Below are 23,984 nucleotides of genomic sequence, written 5' to 3' on the forward strand. Positions count from 1 at the left end.
CCTGTGAGGAGCGGGACGTGAGCCTGCCACAGAGCGAGCACAAGGAGCCCTGGTTCATGCGGCTCAACCTGGGCGAGGAGGTGCCCGTCATCATCCACGGCGACAACATCATCAGCGACTATGACCAGATCATCGACTACGTGGAGCGCACCTTCACCGGAGGTACAGCCCCCGTGGGGCCGCACGCACCGCAGGCCACCTCGGAGATCCGCCAGGGTCATGGGCGAGGCACCGCGGGGTGGCAGGCAGGCTCCCCGAGAATCCCCAGCAGAGGGCAGGGCCCGGACACTCCTTAGAAGTACTGGGGCTACAGCCCCTTCCCCTGGAGGTCCGGAGTCACAGACAGCACCACGGCCCCTCGGGAGTCCCTCAGTCCCCACAGACAGGGTCAGGATCTCCCAGGGGTCCTGGGGCATGGGCAGGACACAGGCAGGGCCAGACTCCTCAGAGCACAGTACACTGTCCCAGACACCCCGAAGCCCACAGCAGTGCGTGGTCTCCCTTAGGAGCTCGCTGTCCACCACCGAGGCTGAAGGGCCTCAGGGCTCAGGCAGGTTCTGGCTAAAAGGAAGACTCTCCAGTCCTAGACATCCATTCTCTGGAAGTCAGGCAACACTGGGCCTAGACCCCGTCTGGCCACAGGTTTTACGCAGAGAGGAGCTGGCTGTCAGGGGGACAGCTTGACAGCCCAGCAGGAGAGGGGACGGGCCCGGGACCCCTGGATGCTACCCGTTGTGGTCTGGGGGTGCTAGGGTGGGTGTCTGAGGCAGAGCCCTGCTGGTGCCTGCAGAGCACGTGCTGGCCCTGATGCCCGAGGCGGGGAGCCCACAGCACGCACGGGTGCTGCAGTACCGCGAGCTGCTGGACGCGCTGCCCATGGACGCCTACACACACGGCTGCATCCTGCACCCCGAGCTCACCACCGACTCCATGATCCCCAAGTACGCCACGGCCGAGATCCGCAGTGAGTGCCAGGCGCAGCCGAGCGAGCCCCTCCGCTGTTCCCTCCACTGCCCCTCCTCTCTTTGGACAGAGTCCTCTCTCCTGGGTCGCTCGCTCTCTCACTCGTGGGCATGCACGCTCTGTGTGTGTGTGTGTGTGTGTGTCCCCTGCCTCCTTCCTCCCACCTCTTCCTCTCTCTTGCTGTCTCTGTTGGTCTCTGCCTCGTCTGGGCACCCAGTGCTCTTTCTCCTTTCCAACTCTTGCTGCTTTCTCGCCCCGTGTCTCTGGCCCTCCATCTTGTTCACGCTGTTCCTAATTAAATGCACCCATCCTCCTCTACCAGTGTCTCTCTCTCTCTCTCTCTCTCTCTCTCTCTCTCTCTCTCTCTCTCTCTCTGTCTCTCTCTCTCTCCTCTCATTTCTTTTTTCCTGCCCCTACTCTCCCTCTCCCCCTTACAACCCTTGCAGTGGCCATGGGGCTATTTGTCCTATGTAGGGGTTTGTCTGGTTCTTGAAGATTCTTTTTTTTAAAAAAAGATTTATTTTATTTATTTGAAAGAGTTACAGAGAGAGGTAGAGACAGAGAAAGAGGTCTTCCATCCACTGCTCAAATGGCCACAATGACCAGGGCTGGGCCAGGCAGAAACCAGGAGCCAGGAGCTTCTTCTGGTTTTCCCATGTCGGTGCAGGGGCCCAAACACTTAGGCCCCTACTGCCCCCCTAGGTGCATAAGCAGGGAGCTGGATTGGAAGTGGAGCAGCTGGGACTTGAACCGGTGCCCATGTGGGATGACGGTGCTGCAGGCCAGGGCTTCAACCCGCTGTGCCACAGCATTGGGTCCCTTGAAGATTCTCAGTAGCCAATCAGTGCTCAGTAAGTGATCGCTTCCTCCCTCTGAAAGGAATGAGGCTGAAGTCCAAAGGCGAGGAGGGGGTGTCAGGTTGAGGAACTCAGCCCTCTCCCTTTAGAATCCCCTTGAACAAGACTCAGAACATATCTATACTGTCCTGCCCATATTCAGTCAACAGCACTTATAAAAGCTCTAGACAGAGGGCCAGGGACAGACGGGGACAGACACAGCTGTTACCATCCCAGGGTCATGGTTCTGTGGAAGCAAAGAAAGTAACCAGCTAGTTACAGTACGAGACTAAGTAAGTGTGAGCAGCCTCTCTGAAGGGCAGTGTGGCTAACCTGTCCCAACCCGAAAATGACCCACGCCTTGGGAATGATCCAAGGTTACACTTGGAAGTGTGCACTCACAGGTCGGTACAAGGATATTCACTGCAGCACGGAGGGCGACAGCGAGAAATATCACTGGAAATAACCCAGCTACGCATGAGTGGAGGACTGGGAAAATAAGCTACAGTACTTCCATACATGCGGATGCTGTGCAGGTGTCTAAAGTCTAACAGGTGTATGGCATGCTCTCATGTGAACCTGGGATGCTCTCCCAAGTGCACCTGAAGGGGCTAACCACACAGGTTGTTTGCGTTGCAAAGGGGACTTCTGGAAGGATGTGCAAGAAGCTGCCAGTGTGTTTCCCTTGAGGCAAACTGAGGACCGCAGGTGGAAAGAAGAGAAGTTTACTGAACAGTTGTTCTTGTAAAGATGTATTTATTTGAAAGACAGAGAGAGAGAGAGCGAGAGAGAGAGAGAGAGAGAGAGCTCCTCTCTCTGTTGGTTCACCTCCAAGATGACTTCAACAGCTGGGGCTGGGCTAGGCCAACGCCAGGAGCCTGGAACTCCATCCAGGCCTCCCAGCACGTGGGCTATCATCTGCTGCCTTTTCAGGCACGTTAGCAGGAAGCTGGAGCAGAAGCAAAGCTACTGGGACCCAAACTGGTGCTTGAATATGGGATGCTGGTGTGGTACATGGCGGCTTAACCCACTGCACCACAATGCTGGCCCCTACCATACATTCTTTAATCTGAATTGTTAGCAAGTATGCATGTGTAACCTGTTCAAAGTAAGTGAGTGTAACAATGTTCCGTCCAGTGCCCATCAGCATTATGATCCAGGCAGCGTCGCAGAGGCTGTGGGACCAGAATGCAGCAACATCCAAGGATGAGTAGGAGGTGGTCGGAGAAGGAGGGGGCATCGTTTCGGATCCTGGGCAGGACAGGACATGGTGTGGTGGAAGCTGACGTTAGCCCAGGAGCTGGCACTGGCCGTGGTGTGAGTCTGGGGAGTGGTCTGGCAGGAGAGGGATTTCATGCAGAGAGCGGAGGACAAAGTGACAGGAAGGGCACTTCCCAGAGAGAAGCGTGCATAGAACGCTCAGAGCCCCGGCTGTCATCCAGGTGAGCAGTGATGCCTGGCCTAGGGGCAGAGACAGTCCCAAGTGCGTGTGGAGGTGTCCTCCCAACCTGTCCTGAGCCGCTTGAAGGTGCCCGGGCTACTCCTTCCTTTGAAAAGGCAGAGAGGGGGCCAGCGCTGTGGTGTAGCGGATACAGCCGCCGCCTGTAGTGCTGGTATCCAGTATGGGCACTAGTTCAAGTCCCAGCTGCTCCACCTCTAGTCCAGCTCTCTGCTATGTCCTAGGAAAGCAGTAGAAGATGGCCCAGTAATTGGGCTCCTGCACCCATGTGGGAGACCCGGAGGAAGCTCCTGGCTCCTGGCTTCAGATCAGTGCATCTCCGGCCATTGTGGCATCTGGGGAGTGAACCAGCAAATGGAAGACCTCTCTCTCTCTCTCTCTCTCTCTCTCTCTCTCTCTCTCTCTCTCTCTCTCTCTCTCTCTCTCTCCCTGCCTTTGCCTCTCTGTAACTCTGCCTTTCAAGAAAATAAATAAATTTTTAAAAAAATAAAAAAGGCAGAGAGGATCTCAGGGCCCCTGCCAGGGGAGAAGGGACCTCGGGGGTTGCAGAAGGAGCACCACGGGCAGCCCAACGTCTTCCCCGGCTGCTCGGCGCCGTCCTCGTCCAGCAAGAGACAGAGACCGAACACTTTGCACGGGGTTCCTTTATTGCTCGGCAAGCAGGAGATCCAGCTTCGATCTCTTCTGGGCAGGAACTTCCCTTACACCCGCGTAGCAAGGGTTTATATGCACAATACACGTCACAAATCAGGTGATAGGCTAGAAGCGCGGGGATAGGACAATCTCGTGGCAAGGCGGGAAGGAGCGAGCTAGAGCGGGAAATCTAAGGCGGGAAGGAGCGAGCAAGAGCGGGAACTCCCTGAGATGAGGAAGAACCCGGAAGCAGGGAGTCGGCGCCATCTTAGGGGCACGGTTCCTCCGGTCTGGTTCCCTACATCTCCCTCCTTTTGTTTTTGCACAAATCACATCCCCGACGGCCCTGGCTCATGAGGGCCGGGAGAATATTTACTAGGCAGAGAGTAGAGGTGCATACCCAGCGTGCTTGTGATCCGTTAGTTACGGAACTTCAAGGGCCTGGCCACAACCCCTGATGTCTCCGTTAGGGATCAGTTTTTATTCCCTTTTGCTGGGGCAGGCTGGGAATTGAACCTGCATGCATATGCATATGCTCTCCCAGGACCCCCGGAACCCCCGGGTGGACTCCTGCTGCAGTACCTTTGGTCTCGCATACCCAGTTTTCGCTCCCCGTCAGGGATGGGTGATACAGCCCAATGAATGAGAGGGGGAACAAGACAACTCGAGGAAGGTGTGTGCCTGATGGAGGCATTGTCCATATGTGAGGCGTGAGTAGGGATGGGGGGACGAGGGTTTTAATCGCTTTGTTAGCTGTTGGTGGCGGAGCTGGTCCTGTGGGCCTCCGCCATCAGAGATATGCACGGGTGCCGTAGTGCGCCAGCACGCCCACTGTCCAGGCGTACCAACACAGGGGGCTGAGAGGTAGGGGGATGAATGGACTACCTGTGGCAAATGGTCAGGACTAGAGGACCTGCGAGTACTTTGTAACTGGGTGGCATAGTACGACTGACCGCCAGAAGTGCATTGGAAGTATGAGGAATCGCAAGAGCTGTGCATGGATTCTTGAAAGGTCGAGCAAGGACAGGAGTGGTTTTTGCTATGGGGATCAGAAACGCGGGGTTTGGGCACACATATGTAGCCGCGTGGTAGGCCGGGGATCCCCTGGAGGGGCAGATATGCAGTTTTGTCCCCACAATCAGCTGTGGCGATGTGAGTACGCTGCAGTACGGTGTTGCTGGTCCCCCCCTTGCAGTCGCAAGGGTTGCCTACGTTCTGCAGTAAAGCAGTGGGGTTGGAGTTAAAGCCCGCATAAGAGCCAGGGAGCAAAGCCGCTGCCAGTATGAAGAAGCGGAAGGGGTGCATCTCACGTCTCGTTGTTTTGTTGCAATTTGTCGTCCTGTGAGAGCGTGGTAATCTCGGTTATCTCGGGGGAGATGTCGTCCGTAGGTGATAGAGGTGTATCTTGCGGCGGCGGGGCTGTTTTTCTGACCAATCTTTCCGGTATCCAGAGAGGTTCTCTTCCAGATTCCTGTGGGAAGACACAGACCGCGCCTCGGTTCCAGCATAATACCGGATCCGGGCCGTACCACTTTCCCGTGAGGACATCTTTCCAACGGACATAGCCTCGTGAAGATGGCTCCTTTAACATGTGTCTCTCAGCGGGGGACATAGAATGATCTGTCAAATTCAAAAAGTTTATAGTAAACAGTGCAAGGGAGAGGCGCATTCGAGGGGTTTTGCCCGTGGCAATTCCCTCCTTTTGTTTTAAGAGAAAAGCCTTGAGGGTTCGATGAGCCCTTTCAATTATGGCCTGTCCCTGAGGGTTATAAGGGATTCCAGTTTTATGTTGTACCTGCATACGGGTGCAGAAATCTTGGAATGATTTACTTGTGTATGCAGGACCATTATCTGTTTTTAAAGTTTTTGGTTTGCCCCAGGCTGCCCATGCAGCAAGGCAGTGATTAATGACATGGGTGGTACGCTCACCCGTCTCCAGAGAAGCAAAAATTACTTGGGAACAGGTGTCAACTGACACATGAACATACTTTAAGGTCCCAAACTCGGATATGTGGGTGACATCCATCTGCCAGATATGTCCTGGTAGTAATCCTCGGGGATTAACCCCCACCGAAGGCACAGGGGTTAAAGTAGGGCATGCGGCACAATGGCGAACAATATCGCGAGCGGCAGCACGAGAAAGACCGAATTTGGCGGCAAGGGTTTTTGCGTTTACATGGAACTCTGAATGAAACTGGATAGCCTGCTCTTCTGGGGAAGAAAATTGGAGTATCCAAATGGGGCGTGTGGCTTGATCAGCTATAGCATTGCCTGTGGTCATGGGTCCAGGTAAGGAAGAATGAGCTCTAATATGAGTAATAAAGAAAGGAGCAGACCGATTCCAAATAGATTTTTGCAGGGTGAGGAAAACTGTCGCTACGGAGGATGAAGAATTGACTAGTCCTGCGGCCTCAAGGATAGACACAGAATTAACCACATAGCGTGAATCAGACACAATATTGACAGGTCCGGGGAAATCAGAGAAGACTTGGTTAACTATAAGAAGTTCAGTTACCTGGGGGGAGTTAGTAGCGAATTGGAATGTTTTTGGCACAGATCCTGAAACAACATATGCACCGACTCCTGTTTTAGAACCGTCGGTATACACTACTGGGGCTCCCTGTAAGGGCTTTTGGGATGTGGACTTTGGAAAAATAACTGGGTGAGACTGAACAAAGGTTAGCAAAGGATCAGAGGGTGTTCTGTTTGTAATAGTTGCGGAAGTGGAGCAGACTAAAACCGCCCAAGCATCAGTACAAGCGATTAGCACACGTACCTGTTCCATGGAATAGGGGACAACAATGGTGGATGGTTCGCGTCCAAAATGTTGGATAGCCCTCTGAATGGCTAGGAGAGTTATCTCCGCCACTGCCACGGGATAGTAACTAATAGATCTAGTAGATGACATTGAGGGATGGATCCAGAGGAGAGGCCCATCCTGCCATAGGACCGCGGTGGGCTGTTTAAGGGTGTCGAGGACCCAAAGAGTAAGGTCTCCCGCAGGGTCCCAACGTTTTAGGGCGGCTTTACTAAGGGCATCGTTGACAATTGACAGTGCTTGTTTGGCCTCAGAGGTGAAGGTTCGGGGGGAAGCAAGATCCGGGTCTCCTTTAAGTATATTAAAGAGGGGCTGCAATGCAGCATTAGGAATGTTAAGGTAGTGCCTAATCCAATTGATATCCCCTAAAAGTTTTTGTAAGTCATTTAGAGTGGAGATAGCATTGATTTTTATTTGAATTTTTTGAGGTCTAATTTGAGTAGGGGCGACTATAGCCCCAAGATAAGAAACTACAGACAACAATTGCACCTTATTAGGTGCAATATGCAGCCCTGCCCCTTCCAGCACTTGTTGGAGTGTACTGTATAAGGCCAGGAGCCTCTCTGCTGTGGGGGCTGCACACAGTAGGTCGTCCATATAATGTAGGCACCTGCAGTCGGAATATCGGTCTCTAAGAGGTTTTAGTACTTGGGCTACATAGACTTGACACATGGTGGGGCTATTAGTCATACCCTGAGGCAAGACTGTCCACTCCCAACGCTTGTCCGGTTGTTCCTGGTTCTGGGTGGGGACAGTAAAAGCAAAACGTGGGGTATCCTTTTTGTCCAATGGAATGGAAAAGAAACAATCCTTAAGATCTATTACAATAACAGGCCATTGGTTGGGAAGTGCCGAAAGCAGAGGAAGACCACGTTGCACAGGGCCCATAGGCTGCATCTGTGCGTTGACTGCCCTAAGATCATGTAAGAGTCTCCATTGACCTAATTTTTTGCGGATGGCAAAAATAGGCGTATTCCATGGAGAGGTGGATGGGATCAAATGACCAGCGTTGACCTGCTCCAAGACCAGAGTGTTGACTGCCTCCAGTTTCTCCTGAGATAGGGGCCACTGTGGAACCCAGACGGGTACGTCCGTTAGCCACGAGATGGGTAAAGGCTCCACTGGTTTAGGAGGCGAAACAGTGACCCCTAGGAAAAACCCAGGCCAACTTTACTTGGTCTTTGTTTTGGTTCAATGGGGGAAGGGTGGCCCTGGAGCTGGACACCGAGTCCCTTGCCTGGGACGTAACCCATATTTTGTAGCATAGATCGTACTGCAGGGGAAGTGGTGACCAAAGCAACATCCATTTCGGCCAGGACGTCTCTCCCCCAAAGGGAAATGGGTAGAGGTAAAATGAATGGAGAAAACTGTCCTCTATGACCCTCGCTATCCTGCCATGACAACAAGGCTGCACTGATTTTTGGGAAATGAGCAAAACCAAGTCCTTGCAAGGTTTGTTCCGCCACATTTGTAGGCCATGTACTAGGCCAGTCCTTTGTTGCTATAATGGATTTGTCGGCTCCTGTGTCTAAAAGTCCCTTAATGTCCTTGCCATTAATCTGCAACACTAAAGTGGGACGTTCATTTAAAAGCATATGTAAGCCGGTAAAATTAATGCCAGAGGACCCAAAGTTACCAGCGCCGCGAACGTGGTTTTTAGCTGGGATTAAAGAGTGAAGACTGGGCAGTAATAACATTTGTGCGATACGGTCTCCAGGATTGATTACTAAAGGTCCCTGAGGGGCCTGAACCATGATCTTTACTTTACCAGTGAAATCAGAGTCAACTACCCCGGGGATCACAGCTAGCCCTCGGAGGGCGGCGGAGGACCGACCCAACACTAATCCAACCGAATCCGGGGGCAGAGGACCGGAGCAGTCGCTCTCCACTAATTGTACCCCCATCTCCGGAGTTAAGAGGAGAGGGGAGGTGGCGCGGAGGTCCAGGCCTGCGGACCCGTGAGTGGCACGGGCTGAGGGTGCACTGGGTGTAGCGCAGACACGGGAGGTGGAACCTGAGAGTAGATTTGATTTTGGGGGCTCCTCGCTGGGTTGGGGAGCCCCCTCTGGCCGTTTTTTGGCCCCTGGGCGCTACCTGTAAGTGGGTTGCCATCGATATCGAAAGCAGAACGGCATACCTCTGCCCTATGAGGGCCCTTGCGGCAACGGCGACAAGGCTCTATGCCTGAAGGCTGTGCCGTGGAATACCCATGGCTGAGATTGGGGCAATCGCGTTTTCTGTGACCCGGTTGATGACATTGGAAGCAAAGTCCTGAAGATATGGGGGGTCGGGTCGATTTAGATTTTGGACTGTTTTCTTTGACTTTTGCCAGCATCGCAGCTAGGCCCGCATTAGTAAGTGGCCCACCGGTATCTCTGCAGTATTTTAACCAGGAGTCCAGAGATTTATGTCTATATTGTCGAAGAATGTTTTTGCACTCTTTATTAGCCTGCTCAAAAATAATTTGTTTGACCAGTGGCTGAACGTCAACCTCGGAAGGGAAAATACGCGACGCAGCCTCAAGTATGCGAGCGACAAAATCAGCGAAGGGTTCGGCCGTGCCCTGAACGATCTTGGTGAGGTGGCTAGCTGAGTCACTTGGATTGGACGCCTGCCTCCACGCACGTTGGGCACAGTTGGAAATTTGCCTGTATACTTGTCTAGGGAATTGGGTCTGGTCAGCCTGATAAGGTCCACGCCCTAAAAGCATATCAGCATTCCACGTAGGGTGGCCGTCCTCAGCATTTTCATCTGCCTGGTCATGACAGCACTCTGTATTCATAGATTGCCACAAAAGAAAGCCGCCTGGACTTAAACAGGCCCGAGCCAATTGGGTCCAGTCGCTAGGTGTTAAAATGGACTGGCCGACTGATTCAAGGAGTGACAATGTGAATGGGGCTGTGGGTCCATAGTCATGGACCGCAGCCTTAAGTTGTTTTAATACTGTCATGTCCAATGGTTCGTGCCGGGCCTCTCGCGTGCCCAAAGCCAAAACAGGGTAAGCCTGAGCGGGGGCAGCGGGAGCGCCAGTTCGCAACTGTTTCCAGGCTTGTTGATGAAACTGTCTGCCTGAAAAAGGTGGCACATTTGGGACGTTTAATGGCCATGGCGGCACGGGTGTTAGATGGGGCTGAGGCACGCCTACATGACCGCCAGTAGGAGGCGCTGCGTCTTTAATCTGATGGGCGGGCACGACATCGATAGGAGGAGCCGTAGGCACTAGAGGGCGTAAACAGGCATCTTTTAACTTTTGCCGCAGCTGCGCATACGTAGGAGGCGGGGATTTAGGATCGCCGTCCCCTTCCCCCTCAGACTCAGAGGAGGCGGAGCCACATTCGGAGCCTGAGGCCAGTGAGGAAGTCTGGCATCCCGTGTCCTTAAATTGTATGAGGTCCCGGGCGCCGTCCGAGCTCTGAGAACGAACTTCCTCGAGAGCCTCGCGAACCGCCGTAAGAGTCGGGCGGTCCGCTCCCACCGACCTCTCCTCTTGGAGGCACGCCCGCAGTAGTTCCCATAAGGGGAGAACAACGGGGTCGATATCGGGTTCCTGGGGATCGTTAACTGTGCGCCGGAGATCCTTTCCTAATTTCTCCCAAGACTCAAGAGTTATTTGGCCCTCGTGGGTGAGCCACGGCGCAAAGAAATCAACACTTCCAAGGAACCTGACAAGTGTGGTCTTAGAAACCTTAATCCCTTTGCTACGCAATAATGCTTTTAACGGATTAAGCAACATTGAATGGCTAGATGAATTTCCCATTTTCAGTTTAAAGCGGGAAGACACGTCCGCTATCTTATTTTCAGTTTAAAGCGGGGGAACAAGTCTGCTATTCTTTCAGTTTAAAGCGGGGAAACAAGTCTGCTATTCTTTCAGTTTAAAGCGGGGAAACACGTCCGCTATCTTAGGGTGCGTCCACCCTCCAACCACGAGATATACCTCACTCGCGGGGCCCAGACGGTAAGACTGACCTCGCTTACCTTCTACTTACCGGGCAACGTAGAGGAAGCTCCCCGTACGGGCCACCAGCTGCTCGGCGCCGTCCTCGTCCAGCAAGAGACAGAGACCGAACACTTTGCACGGGGTTCCTTTATTGCTCGGCAAGCAGGAGATCCAGCTTCGATCTCTTCTGGGCAGGAACTTCCCTTACACCCGCGTAGCAAGGGTTTATATGCACAATACACGTCACAAATCAGGTGATAGGCTAGAAGCGCGGGGATAGGACAATCTCGTGGCAAGGCGGGAAGGAGCGAGCTAGAGCGGGAAATCTAAGGCGGGAAGGAGCGAGCAAGAGCGGGAACTCCCTGAGATGAGGAAGAACCCGGAAGCAGGGAGTCGGCGCCATCTTAGGGGCACGGTTCCTCCGGTCTGGTTCCCTACACCCGGCCTGGCCTGGCCTCCTGCAGTCTAAAGAGAGCGCCACGGGCAGCCCCAGTGACTGGCAAGAGAGAAGCTGCGCTACTTGACCTTCACATTCATAAAACATCCATGAGACTTAATATAGCTCTGAAGCTGAAGGAGCTGGGAGTGTGTAGCATGGGTTTGTGTCGGCCAGAGTATCAGGCCGGGATCAAGGTGATGGAGGGTGAGACCTTAGAGGACACCGGATAAACAACACCAGTCACTCATTTCATTCATTCATTCATTCATTTGTTCAGCACTCATTAAGCTCTTGCTCTGTGCCAGCCTGCACTGGGTTTTAAGGGAACAGAGACAAGTCTGACATAGGCACTGCTGTCCAGAAGCTTAAATTCTAGTGGGAGACTTCTACCTCCAGAGACAGGGACATCAGCATCAAAATCTCCACATACAGGGGGGTGGGCATTCAGCCCAGCAGTTAAGATGCCTGTGTCCCCTGCCAGAGTGCCTGGGTTCAATATGGCCATGGAGCAAAGACTACAGGCTGTGCACCGCTCACGTCCAGTGGGGCTCTTTTCACATGACTGCGAGGTTAATCGAGCTGTGCCATGGCAGCTCTGATCAGTGTCTGTGTTCCCTGGTGGCAGTGGACACTGGGCAAGAAAGGCATCAAATGGTCAGATCCCCTGGAGGAACAGGAAAGGCTTCATGGAGCAGTGACCCGGAAGCATGTTTTCAGGAATAGAGGGTAAGGCTATTCCAGAGGGAGAAGCAGTGTGGACAGAACCTGGCAGGTTGGAATGGTCCGGCACCGTGAGGGAACAGCAAGAATTTGGAGTGGCTGAAATGTACCATCGGGGCAGCTGGGGGAACTCAGTGGAAGATGGAATTGGTGAGAGGGAGAGGAGCTGAGTCCTGCAGGATCTCTGAAGTCAGGTTGAGGAGCTGGGACATTATCTGAGGGCAGAGGGGAGCCAGGGGCAAATTTTAAAAGTAGTTTTAAAAGCAGGGTCAAGTGTGTGACTGGCAGAAGTGGGGAGAAGGGCTTGGAGGGGAGGGAGTGGGGTGATAGGGGTGGGTTAAAAATCATCCAGGTAAAAGATGACTGGGGGTCTGAATTAAGAGGTGATCAGAGGCCGGCGCCGTGGCTTAACAGGCTAATCCTCTGCCTTGCGGCACCAGCACACCGGGTTCTAGTCCCGGTCAGGGTGCCGGATTCTATCCCGGTTGCCCCTCTTCCAGGCCAGCTCTCTGCTATGGCCTGGGAAGGCAGTGGAGGATGGCCCAAGTGCTTGGGCCCTGCACCTGCAAGGGAGACCAGGAGAAGCACCTGGCTCCTGGCTTCGGATCAGTGCGATGCACCGGCCGCAGCGGCCATTGGAGGGTGAACCAACGGCAAAAAGGAAGACCTTTCTCTCTGTCTCTCTCTCTCTCTCACTGTCCACTCTGCCTGTCAAAAAAAAAAAAAGAGAGAGAGAGAGATCAGTGGGCTGAATGGGTGAGGTTGGATGTGAGGAAATAGCAGAAAGATTAAGGAGTAAGAGTCAGCGTGACTTAGAGCTGGGTTGCTGTGAGGAGGAGAGAGGGGAAGACAGAAGGACCACTCCCAGGGGTCTGGCTGGGCTCGGCGTGGGGGAGGCTGCAGGGGGAGGAGCAGGTGGGGCAGGGAAGACGATGAGGTCAAGGCTTGGGGTGCTGTCCATTTCTGGCATCCCTACTCAAGCTCAAGAGTGCCATCTCCTCTTTGGTGGAGGTTCTTGACCACTTGTGCCCCAGGCAGGTGGCTCCCTGGCTCCCACAGCATTCTGTCTGCTCTTCAGTACAGACTGGTGATGCTGTGGCACAGAGTGTCTTGGTGCGTCTGTCCCCCACCAGCCTGAGCCTAGGGCAGGATGGCATCCCCTCCATCCCTGCGGCACCAGTATTCGCTGTAGATGTTGTCACCGTCCTGCGCAGTGTTTGGGCTGTGTGCAGGAAGGGATGGGGAGGCACAAGGTAGCAGAGGGGCAGGGCCTTTCCTCTTCTCTCCGCAGGACATTTAGCCAGCGCCACCACGGACCTCACGAAACTGGACCATGAGGAGGAGCCTCCGCTCTCTGAGCCCTACCTTTCTAAACAGAAGAAGCTCATGGTGAGTGCCCTGGCCTGCAGACCCCCCTCCCCCACCTTCTTTTCCATGGAAAGGAGCAACTAGAAGGCGCTGGTTCTATGTAGAAGACCCACTGATGACATGAAATGGAACAAACTATTGACTTGCTTTTCCAATCCTGTCCCCTCCACCACTGACCGACTGCTTGATCTTGGGCAGACCACTGCCACCCCTGGGCTTCTGTTTTCTCGTGTCTTGGGTTGTGTTCCTAAAAGCAGCACCTTGAACAGAGGTCCTTAGCTGAGGAGAAAGTGTGGGATCTCTGAAGAAAACCCAGTGAGGATGGGGGGAAGACTGGGCAAGGAGAGGAAGCAGCCAAGCCTCGTCCAGCGCCACAGAAGCTTTGAAGCATAAAACGCAGGGTCAGGGTGGCCCGCCTCGAGGCAGGGACCAGTATTTCATGTCGACATATCCCTGCCTACAGACTATCTGGTGGTAGAGGGGGTGGCCTCCCAGGGATTTCTGGTCTGGGCAGCTCCTCATTGGCTGAGAGCAGTTCTCTGGGAAAGAGGCAGCTGTGAGCCACTGGCAGCCAGCAGCCGTGTGTAGGAGTGAGGGACCAGCCCCACAAAATGACCTATAGGTTAGGCAAGCCAAACCTATAGGACTGAAGCGGGACCTTCTCTCCCCCGAGGGGATATTTGGAGGCTGGGTTTGCAGAGTGGGTGAGGCACAGCTCCCTCTAGCCCTGGATATCCTGGCTGTGTGGAGCCAGCTCAGCCTCCCCTGCCCTATCCCCCAGGCCAAGATACTGGAGCATGACGACGTGAGCTACCTGAAGAAGATCCTCGGGGAGCTGGCCATGGTGCTGGACCAGATCGAGGCTGAGCTGGAGAAGAGGAAACTCGAGAACGAGGGTGGGTGCCAGCCTGGGCAAGGTGGGGGACTGCAGCCCATCCAACCCTCCCTGCCCCGCCCTGCCCCGACTCCTGCTGCAGCCAGACATTCAAGCTCACCACTCTCTGACCCTGACTTCCTGCTTGCGAGCAGGTCTCTGAGTCTGACATGCCAGCTTCATTCCACCTCCACAGTCTTGCTCCTACGGCTGGCGTACCCGCCCCGTGCTACCTGGCTCCATCTGCCAGTTACACCCCGTCTTTTCCAGAGCTCTCTTCAAATCCTTTCCATCTTGCTCTGTTTTCTGAGGTCTGATAGTCCCGTCTCCTCAGCCATGCAAACGTATGGAACATGTGCAACACGACTGCACGCATGGCTCCCTGCACACAGGTGTCTGTGTATGTGGTGGGAGGGGAGTGCAGAGCAGACTGGAAGGAGGCATCTGGAGTAAGACAGGCTTGAGTTAGAGTCCCAGCTTTGCTGGATGGCCTTTGGGACTGTGGACAAATGGCTCTCCCGATCAGTCTTTGTTTCCTCATCTGTGAACTGGTGTGGTGAGACCACAACTTAAAGTCCTTGACCCGTCTCGATGGGTAAGTTGGGAAGAGCACTTGGCCCATTCTTGGCAATGCCAGTGGCGAACACGTGAGAGCGAAAGTGTGCACGTTCTCCAGATGTGAAAAGGGAGGCTCCGAGAGATGCCGTGACGGGCTTGGTCAGGCAGCTCATAAATGACGTCGCTGGGCCAAGGACAGGGTCCCCCTCTGCTGCAAGGGGGTCGGTGTCTCCTCAGCCTCAGGACACACACAGAAACCTAAAGTCCTGCTCAGCGATGCCACCGTGCCTAGAAGCTTCCTTAAAGCCTTTCTGAAAATCCGCGTGGTATGGCTGAGTGAGTGAGAAATGCCGCCTACCTCAGTGTTACACAGTAAGTTTCCCGCCACTACCTGAGACGGTGCCTGGGGGGAGTCAGGGCCGAAAGGCATGGTGGTCTGGCCTCCGTGGTCAGACGGAGTCTCGGCTCTGCTGTCCTCTCGCTGGGTGACCTTGACTCTCGGCTGTTGTTTATTTCTGTATTAGATGTTGGGACTGCCAAGACAAAGTGTCAGCAGAAATCTCTTGTCTCACCATTCTAGAGGCTGCAAGTCCAAGGTCAGGGTGTCGTCAGGGTTGATTCTGCTGAGCCTCTCCTTGGCACGCCTGTGGCCGCTTCCTGCTGAGTCTGGGCCGCAGCCTCCTGGTGTCTTTGCAGGTCCAGATTCCCACTAACTACCGCAGTAGTTAGTAGTCCGGGTGTCTCAGAGCCCACCGGGACATCCCCATTTTCACGTAACCACCTCTGTAAAGGCCCTTTCTACAAATGCAGTCACATCCCGAGGTGCTGGGAGTTAATTCTGGGCCACAGCGAGTGCTGAGTGCTCTCACAGCACCTGGCTTGAGGTGAAGTGCGCCAGGAGCAGAAATGGACACAATAATGGGGAAGACCTTTGTTCTTCACTCAAGCACTCAAACATTTATTGAACATCTACTATGTGCCTTGTCCTGGAGGGTACAGCTATGAACCACAACTAGACATTGTTCTTGCTCTCATGGAGCTCACCTTGGGGAGGGGAAGGCCATTCGTCCAGTAATGTCACAAGGCAACAGAGTCACAAACAGTGATTCGTGTCGAGAGCAGGATGGAAAAAGCCTCTGTGAGGAGCTGGACTTCAAGGTGTGACTGGAAGGAGAACCAGGGGAGGTGGGTCCCAGGCTGAGGGAATGACAGGAGGTGGGAGAGGACAGGGATCCCCAGGTGACCGTGTGCTGTGTTGTGTGGTCAGTGATGTGAGTGAGCTTGGGAGGAGCTATTGGGAGGAGCTAGAGGGACAAGGTGAGATTTTGTACTAAGTACAAGGGGAACTCCTAGGAAGGTTTTGTGTCCATTAGCTCTTGCTGTATATCAAACCATCCCCAAATATGAGTTTGTTCATGAGTTGTGGCCTGGTCTGGGGGCTGGGCTCAGCTGGGACAGCTCGTGGCTGTCCCATATGGGGACAGCTGGTCTCCCACGTTCGTGGCCAGTGACAGTGGTCTCACAGGCATATCTGCTGTTGCTGCTGTCTGCAAGGCCCTGGAGCTGACTGGGCCACCAGTTGCCACTAATCCAGCAGGCTAGCCCGGGCTCCTTCACACAGCAATAGTTGCAGTGCGAGAGTAGAGACCGGATGTGCAAACCCCCTCCAGCCTCTGCTCGTCCCGCGTTTGCTCTGAAGTCCCCCGAGCTCAAGCAAGTGATCTGGTAAAGCCCAGGTTGAGGGGTGGAGGCTTAGACTCTGCCTCCTGATGGCAGCACAGCCACATCACCCAGGGGCGTGTGTACAGGAGTGGAGGGGATTGTGGCCACTCCTGCAGTCTGTGGGGTGCTAAGTTCTGATGGCCCTGTGGAAATGGATTCCAGGGAGGCCACTGGAGCCACCTGGGAGACACGTGATGTTGGCTTGGGCTGAGGTGGCCACGGTGGAGACGGTGAGGTGTGATGGACTTAAGAAGGATTTGGGGATAGAAAGGAACTTGACAGTGGGGGGAGGAGTGAAGGGAGGAGAGGCCTGGACCGCTGAAGGGAACCATTTCCTGATAGGGGCAAGGAGGAACTGAGGGTTCCGTTGGGGAGACAGTGAGTTTGGGATGCCTTTGAGACACCCAGGGGGGATATCACATAGGCGTGAGACACTAGAGTCTGGCTCTCAAAGGAGAGGTCAGGATTTGGAGCGAGGGACTTGGGAGAGCTCAGCCACGACATGACGTGTAAAGCCGCAGAAACAGATGGTTTCTTCTAGGGAGGGATGAAGAGAGACAAGGAGGAGTCGGGCCGAGTTAGCTGCCTCTAGCTGCATAACGGAGCGCTCCCAAGCTCTGCGGCGCACACGAAGAAAGCACTTCCTGCAGACCAGGGGTTCTGGAGCGGCTTAGCTGGCTGGCTCGCATTCAGGACTGTCTGGTGCAGGTCATAGTCACGCTGTTGGCTGAGGCTGTGGTCATTTACGGCCTGACCAGGGCTGGAGGATTCCCTTCTGAGCTGGTTCATCCCCACGGTTCTTAGCTAGAGGCGCAGGGCCTCACTGGCGAGCTGAGAAGCAGATCTCAGGTCCTCAGCCCCATGGCCCTCTCCCAGCGCTGCTTGGGTTTCCTTGCAGCATGGCAGCTGACTGTCTCCGAGTGAGTGATCCCAGACAGACAGAGGCAGAAGGCACAGTGTCTCCTGTGGCCTTGCTCTGCCATGCTCTGCGCAGGAGAAGTCACGAAACACAGCCCCTGCTGTGGAGGGGCCAGATGTGGGCCCCACTGAAGGGTGCAGCATCCCGCAGTTGTCAACATGTTTTACAACCACCTCCTGCTGTGGGCGCTGCCACTCTGAGGTGCAGAGGTGCCAGTGGGGGGGGTGGCCAGACAGCTCAGAGGGCCCCTGTCTCTCAGGAGCTGGGACCAGGCTGTGTTTTAAGGAGGCAGATGGTGTCCGATGTTACTCAGAGACCGAGTGAGCCAGGAGAGGAAAGAGCCCTGGATTTGCTATGAAGAATGTTGGCAGTGCCTCCCCAAGAGCAGTTTCGCAAGGGTGTGGGGGCCAAAGGCAGATTGGAACAAGTTAAAGAATGAATGGGAGGCAAGGAATGGAACAGCCCTTGTGCAAAGTGTGTCTGCAGACGGAACAGCGAAGCGGGAGCTGGAGACAGATGCGGGCTGAGCAGAGGCAAAGGTTTAAGACGGGAGACAGACGGGTGTGTTTTCACGCTGCTCGGAATGGCGCACAGAAAGGAGAAGTGGATGGTGCGGGAGCAGCCACACAAAGGTCTTGGGAAGACAGGAGGGTGTGGGAAACGGGTCGTCCTCCAACTGGGCCAAATTAGAGGGCTCAATTAAGAGACTGTGGGTAGGATGCAGGGACACAGGCACCGAGCAGCACCCTGGCCCTGACATCCTTAGGGTTGGGAGCAGATTCGAGAACTGGGACAGAGACAGTGTTGGGGGGCCACCAGACAGGCCACCTGACTTTCAGTTCAGGGCCACCCTGGCCCAGGGCCACCCACAGAGTAGGGCTGATGGAGGCAAATCTCCAGCCTCACACTCCCTCTTTGCCTAACCCTGGGGAGCCAGAGGGCAGGGACCCCAGTGACACCTCCATCACGTCGCCTTCCAGGGCGCAGAGCAGCGTGGTGAAGGTGGGAGGGTCTAGACAGGGAAACTGAAGATGCGCAGGCCCGGATGCACAGGAGGACAGCGCCTGCCATGGTGTCCCAGACGGCGGCCGGCAGAGGTGCCTGCCTGCGGGTTTGTGGGCGTCAAGGTGGAGAGTGAGGGCCTTTGCGTCCGAAGGCTTCTCTTTTCAGAACGAAGAGACCCCTGGGGAAAGGGCTGAGCGAAGTGGGAGAAGCTGCAAAGACACGCGATTGTGGCTGAGGGAGGTAATGGGGCCGAGCAGCAGAGTGCCCTCCAGGGCTTCGTGGGCATAGCAAGGTGTGGCTGGCCAGGTTCATGGCGAGCTGGCAGACTGGGAGAAGCACCAGGCAGGGTTCATGCATGGCTAGAAGAGAGGAGAGGAGGAAATGGAAGGGGCAGGGCCTCGGGTGACATCCAGACAGCTTCACAGGAGCTTGCATGGACACGGTTGTGCATTGTAGCTATTGGTATTTGCCTACAAACATAAACAGCGTAATTGTAACCCACACATACAAGCTCATGAACATGTCTACCAGCGAACAGCCAGGTGGGTGTGGGCATGATCTATGCTGACCCACGTGGCGATCCCACGCCACAGAAAGATGCCCATGTGTGCAATACCCTCGTGCGTATACAGCTGCAGGGGCTTGGACAGCAGACACAGGGGTAAACACAGACCATACAGGATACAGAAACACAGGCCGGTCTGCACACAGCCCCAAGGTTGTCTACACACAACCTACTGCAAGGGGCCTGAGTGTACGTGAGCCACATGCTGTGTCCATGTTCATTTGCATGTCAAAAGAAACAGCCTAATGTAGTGGTTATGTGCACAGACTGGAACCAGGTGACCTCCAAGCTCTGCTTTGCCCATTGATGAGCTAAGTGGCTTTGGCCAAGTTATGTAAGCTCTCTGTCTAGTTGTCCTAATCTGTAGAAAGTAGAACTACTTGGTAGAGCTGTTATGAGGATTAACACCCTGCTGGTTTATCTGCTATCTTACAAGCTGCCCCGTCTCACCCCTTTCCGGGTTTCTCCTCGTTGCTGGGAGTGAACGCTTGGAGGGCCCCAGGGCTCAGCTTTGCCCTCTGCTCAACTCTGTGTACAGTCCCTCCCTTGCTGAAACCCTGCGGTCTGTGGCTGGGGACTTCCATCTCTTGACCCTGCCTCCCCTCACTGTCCCTCATCCCATCCCATCCCAGCCTCATCTCCACAGCCCCTCGCCGCAATTCCCTCGTGTGTCACCAGGAGCACTTCCTTCCTGCGCTCTCAGCTCCCTGGCCTCTCTCGTGTTTCACCACACTCACTTTGCACAACCTCCGACTGGTTAAACCTGACTCCCCACCCACTCAGCACCTGCTCTGTGATCCCAGATGTGGCTGGACTCACTTGAACTCATGAGCGCAACTCTCAGGGGACCTAGATCTACCCGGGCCTCCCACTGCTCCCTCTCCAGGTGACTCCTTAACCTCCTTTGTCCTTAACCCTCCAACCACTCCCACACTGATCGATTTGTCACTGAGAAAATCGAAGCATTGGAAGAGATCTGCACAGCTCTGCTCCCCACAACCACCCATCCACTAGCATTAATGTCCACACCTAAATCGTTTCTCATCAATTGCAGGGTGCATTTTTGTTCAATCACATCTTAACACCTCTGATTGGAATGCTTCTCACCATCAGCAGCTCCACATCTCTCTTACTCTGGGGCAGTGTCTTACATTTGATGACGACTGAGATTGGATGGGATGTGGTAGCACGTATTCCCTCTGGTTGCCAAGGATGAACTAGCTAAGACCAGTCCCTTCCCTAGCACACTGCAACCCATCCACACTCATCGCCTCCAGGACGCCATGTCCGTAATTCTCTCAAATCTTCCTGGGAGAGGCATTTCTTGTCTCTGCTGGATCTCACATTTGACCTGTCTCACTCTGTTGGCCTGCCCTTCCTATTGTAACAAAACTTGAAACAATGATCTTTGCTCACTGCCTCCAATTCCTCTCCTCCTTTTTTGAACACCCTCCAACCAGGCTTTCAGCAGCAGCATTCTGCCCCACTTGCCTTTGTCAAGGTCACCAGTCGCTAAACGCAATCACCACTTCTCAGGTCTCCTCTTATTTGACCCCTACCCAGCATTTGAACACACTGTGCACTCCCTCCTCCTTGCCACCACGCTCCCCTGCTTGGTCTCCTATCTCACAAGATGCTCCTCACCCCTCTGCTGCTTTCTCCTTGTTGCCCAGTGTCTAAGCTTTGGCGCACCCCAATGTGCAAGTCTGTGCACTCACCCCCTTTCTAATGCCATGCAGTCTCCCGGCTTCAAGACCCACCTCTCTACTGAGGACACTGAACCAGGCGCTGCCTCCACCTGCTGCCTCACTGTCTTCCCTGAATGTCCATCTGGCATCTTGGAAGTCACATACACAAGAACGACGTTGGGCTAAAGCCTTCCTTCTGTCTTAACTCCTTCCCTCCATGACCCTGAGCCTCTTGGGGGGAGTCATTGTGTCTTGAAATATCTCCATCCCAGCACACACTACCAGGTCAATATCTGTTGAATGATTGAAGTAACAGGAAACATGGTGGGGGTGGGGGTTTTGATGATGGAGGGTGTCCGATTCATGGAATTCCTGAGCTGGAAGGAATAGCTCATCCAAATGTGCGGAAGTGATCTTCCCAGGAAAGCAGACTTTACAGGAAGTGGAGGGAGAGAAAAGAGCATCACAGGCGTGGGACACAGCAGGGACGAAGGCCCGGAGGCTGCAATGGGCGTGGCCTGTTTGGGGGAACAGTGAGTAGACGGGCAATTTGAGAGAAGACAAGATTAGAGAAGTATATTGGAGCTAAACCCACTCTCGAAAGGGCTCCAAAACCAAGCAAAAAGAATTTAGACATGAACTTGTAGTCAGTGGGGAGAACTGAAGGTCTGTGAGCAAAGAGGTGAGAGAGACAAAGGAGCTGCAGAACTTCAAGTCTAAACAGCCAGGAGAAGCAGCGCGCACAAAGCGTACCCTCAACATGCAGGCTGCTTTTACATGGCCCACGACCTGGTGAGAATAAGAACCACACACTGAGAATTACTCTCTTTTCAGTTCTTTTGACCATATCAAAGAAAGGGTGCTTGTTGCTACTTTTACATACGTATTAACCCCTTTATAATGTGTTAATATTGGCCCCTTTAAAAAAAAATACAAGCAAACAAAACATAAGTCTTGGCCTCAGAGGATTTGGTGAGCAGTTGCACCAGTCAGAGCTGAATGGTATGTGTTTTGTTCGGCTTAGTTTTATCATTGCAGATGTTTGTGGCCAGTGACACTGATAATGGCACCATCAGTCATCCCATAAAGACTGGCTGAGCACCCACTGTGCGTCAGGCACTGTCTCGGGTGCGAGATCCAGCCATGAACACGCAGGTCCAAGTCCCTGCCCCGCGGAGTCTGACAGACGATTAACAAAGTAGATACGGGAAACAGATGGTGCACAGCGGTGATGAGTTCTATGGAGGAAAACAAAACCGGGCAGGGGACAGTGGCTGCTGGGCCCGGGGGGGGGGGGGGTTCGATTATAAATTGGTAGTCCATGAAGCCCCCTAAGAAGATGGCCTCTGAGCCAAGACCTGAGGAGGCGGAGGACTGAATCCAGTGGAGGATTCTGTTCCAGGCCCAGAGGTGGGGCTGTTCCTGGCCTGAGGGCTGTAAGGAGGGCAGTGTGGCTGGAGGAGTGAAAGGGGGAGGGGAGTAGAATCTGAGGTCTGAGCAGTGCCCGAGGGCCAAATCACGCAGCACCTGGGAGCTTAGAGGACCCAGCTTTTACTGTGACCCCAACAAGGCGCCCCTCGGGGGGGCTTGGGTGCAGAAAAGTGGCATGGTCAGGGTGAAGTTCTCAGGACCCCCCGGCGGCTGTGCTGAGTGAACGCTAGGGGCAGGGAGACCTCAGGGGATGCTGTGCGCACTGGGGTAGGCGAGCACGGCTGTTTACACCAGGACGGTGCAGGTGGCATCAGACTCTGGCTGTGTTTTTAAAATAAAGCCAATGGGAACTGCTGACCATGTATGTGGGGCCTGGAGGGTGGAAGAAAGAGAAAAACTCATGTTGGCACCAAGGACTCCGGCCTGAGTGGCTGGAAGGGTGGAGGTGGACGCGTGTGGGGGGCTGTCAGGGGCAGTGGATTTGTGAGTCTGGAGTGTAAACCCCTACTTGCACTTAAGTCAGCTGACTTACAGAAAAACGTGATAGAGGCAGCATCAGGGCAAGGCGGTGGCACCACAAGGAGTAGTGGGAAGCACGATGGTGGGCAGGCGGAAGCCAGGGGACCGGTGAGAGGGAAGCGGGTGTCGACCTCTGCTCTCTCCCGCTCTAGGGCAGAAGTGCGAGCTGTGGCTCTGCGGCTGCGCCTTCACCCTCGCCGATGTCCTCCTCGGAGCCACCCTGCACCGCCTCAAGTTCCTGGGACTGTCCAAGAAATACTGGGAAGACGGCAGCCGGCCCAACCTGCAGTCCTTCTTTGAGAGGGTCCAGAGACGCTTTGCTTTCCGGAAAGTTCTCGGCGACATCCACACCACCCTGCTGTCGGCCGTCATCCCCAACGCGTTCCGGCTGGTCAAGCGGAAGCCCCCCTCGTTCTTCGGGGCGTCCTTCCTCATGGGCTCCCTGGGTGGGATGGGCTACTTTGCCTACTGGTACCTCAAGAAAAAATACATCTAGAGCCAGGCCGGGCTTGACATCTGACTGTCGGTGTGTCTGCCGTGTGATACCCCACGAGCTCTCCGCCACCCATGTCCCATGAACACGCGGCAGCCCCTCCCCGCCCCTGTTCTGAGTACTCCCATCGTCAGTGTGGACACGTGCCATAGTGTAGAAGTAGACGTTGCCAATGCCGTGACCGTGACCGTGACCAGAGGCCGCGGCTCTGCTAAGGACCGGAAGGAAGTGAAAGTAGAAACAACCCGAATGCCTTCCTTTTGCCTCAAGGTCTCGAGACAGAACTGCGGGGGCTGGTTAGGACCTGAGGTGAGTCCCCGGCCATTTCATCCAGCGGGGCCCAGATCCTGAGAGGTGCTGGAGGCTCGGGGGGCCTGACCCCTCGCCTCTGCTTCCCTCTTGCCCAGGGAACTCTTCCACGGGACAAAGCCAACATCGAGACTTGACTCTTCTAACCAGCACCTCTGAGTGAGGCTGGAGGGCCAGAGATGCCCCCGGGAGGCCCCTGAAGATCAGAAGGGGCTTCGTTCTTCTCCTGGACATGGACTGAGGCAGCCCTGGCTCGGGACAAGGCGGTGGCACCCAAACACCAGGCCATGGTTGGGACCAACCTGGAGAGCACACCCTCATCCCCTCCCAATTTGGCATTGGAACAGAAAGCCCCAGAGGCAGCCTCTGTCACCCTTGCCTACCTTAGAGCTTTCCCGTAAGGTGGGACATTCAGTAAAAGCCATGCTGACCTTCTCCCCGAAGGTCAGGCCCAGCCCAGGGCAGGGGCGGGTCCCTCTCCAGGCTCCGCCCACGCCACCTCCTCCGACGCCCTCCTTCCCCATCAGGGCGGGGGGCCCTCATGTTGCACCGTGCCACGCAGGGAGGTCTCTGCATCCACACTGCCCACCCTGGACAGGGCTCGCCTTCCTGTGCCTTTCGCATGTTGGGAAAGGGTCTGGGTGTCACCGAGGCTCATGCTTAGAAGCCACTGAAAGTCCCCAATAAAGCATCCAGGAGGAGCCATTGCTTTTCATTTCTAACCCGCT

General features: G+C 54.7%; 1 protein-coding gene across 1 annotated transcript; it reads left to right on the forward strand.

Annotated features, from left to right (window-relative positions):
- GDAP1L1 (ganglioside induced differentiation associated protein 1 like 1) lies at window positions 1-23,673 on the forward strand. Its single transcript, XM_062202367.1, has 5 exons — window positions 1-162; window positions 791-964; window positions 13,097-13,194; window positions 13,955-14,069; window positions 22,607-23,673. Exons 1-5 carry the CDS (start codon window positions 57-59, stop codon window positions 22,948-22,950), a joined length of 837 nt encoding a protein of 278 aa, XP_062058351.1. The 5' UTR covers window positions 1-56; the 3' UTR covers window positions 22,951-23,673.
- Window positions 23,674-23,984: the final 311 nt, after the last annotated feature.

The sequence above is a fragment of the Lepus europaeus genome, chromosome 10, assembly GCF_033115175.1.
Source record: "Lepus europaeus isolate LE1 chromosome 10, mLepTim1.pri, whole genome shotgun sequence".
Lineage (NCBI taxonomy): Eukaryota > Metazoa > Chordata > Mammalia > Lagomorpha > Leporidae > Lepus > Lepus europaeus.

What these genes read in the sequence shown, in the direction of transcription:
- GDAP1L1 (XM_062202367.1), top strand. Translation starts at nt 57, where the DNA reads ATGCGGCTCAACCTGGGCGAGGAGGTGCCCGTCATCATCCACGGCGAC. An exon ending in CTAAACAGAAGAAGCTCATG is followed by an intron (nt 13,195 to 13,954) that starts GTGAGTGCCCTG and finishes CCTATCCCCCAG; the next exon opens with GCCAAGATACTGGAGCATGA. An exon ending in GAGGAAACTCGAGAACGAGG is followed by an intron (nt 14,070 to 22,606) that starts GTGGGTGCCAGC and finishes CTCCCGCTCTAG; the next exon opens with GGCAGAAGTGCGAGCTGTGG.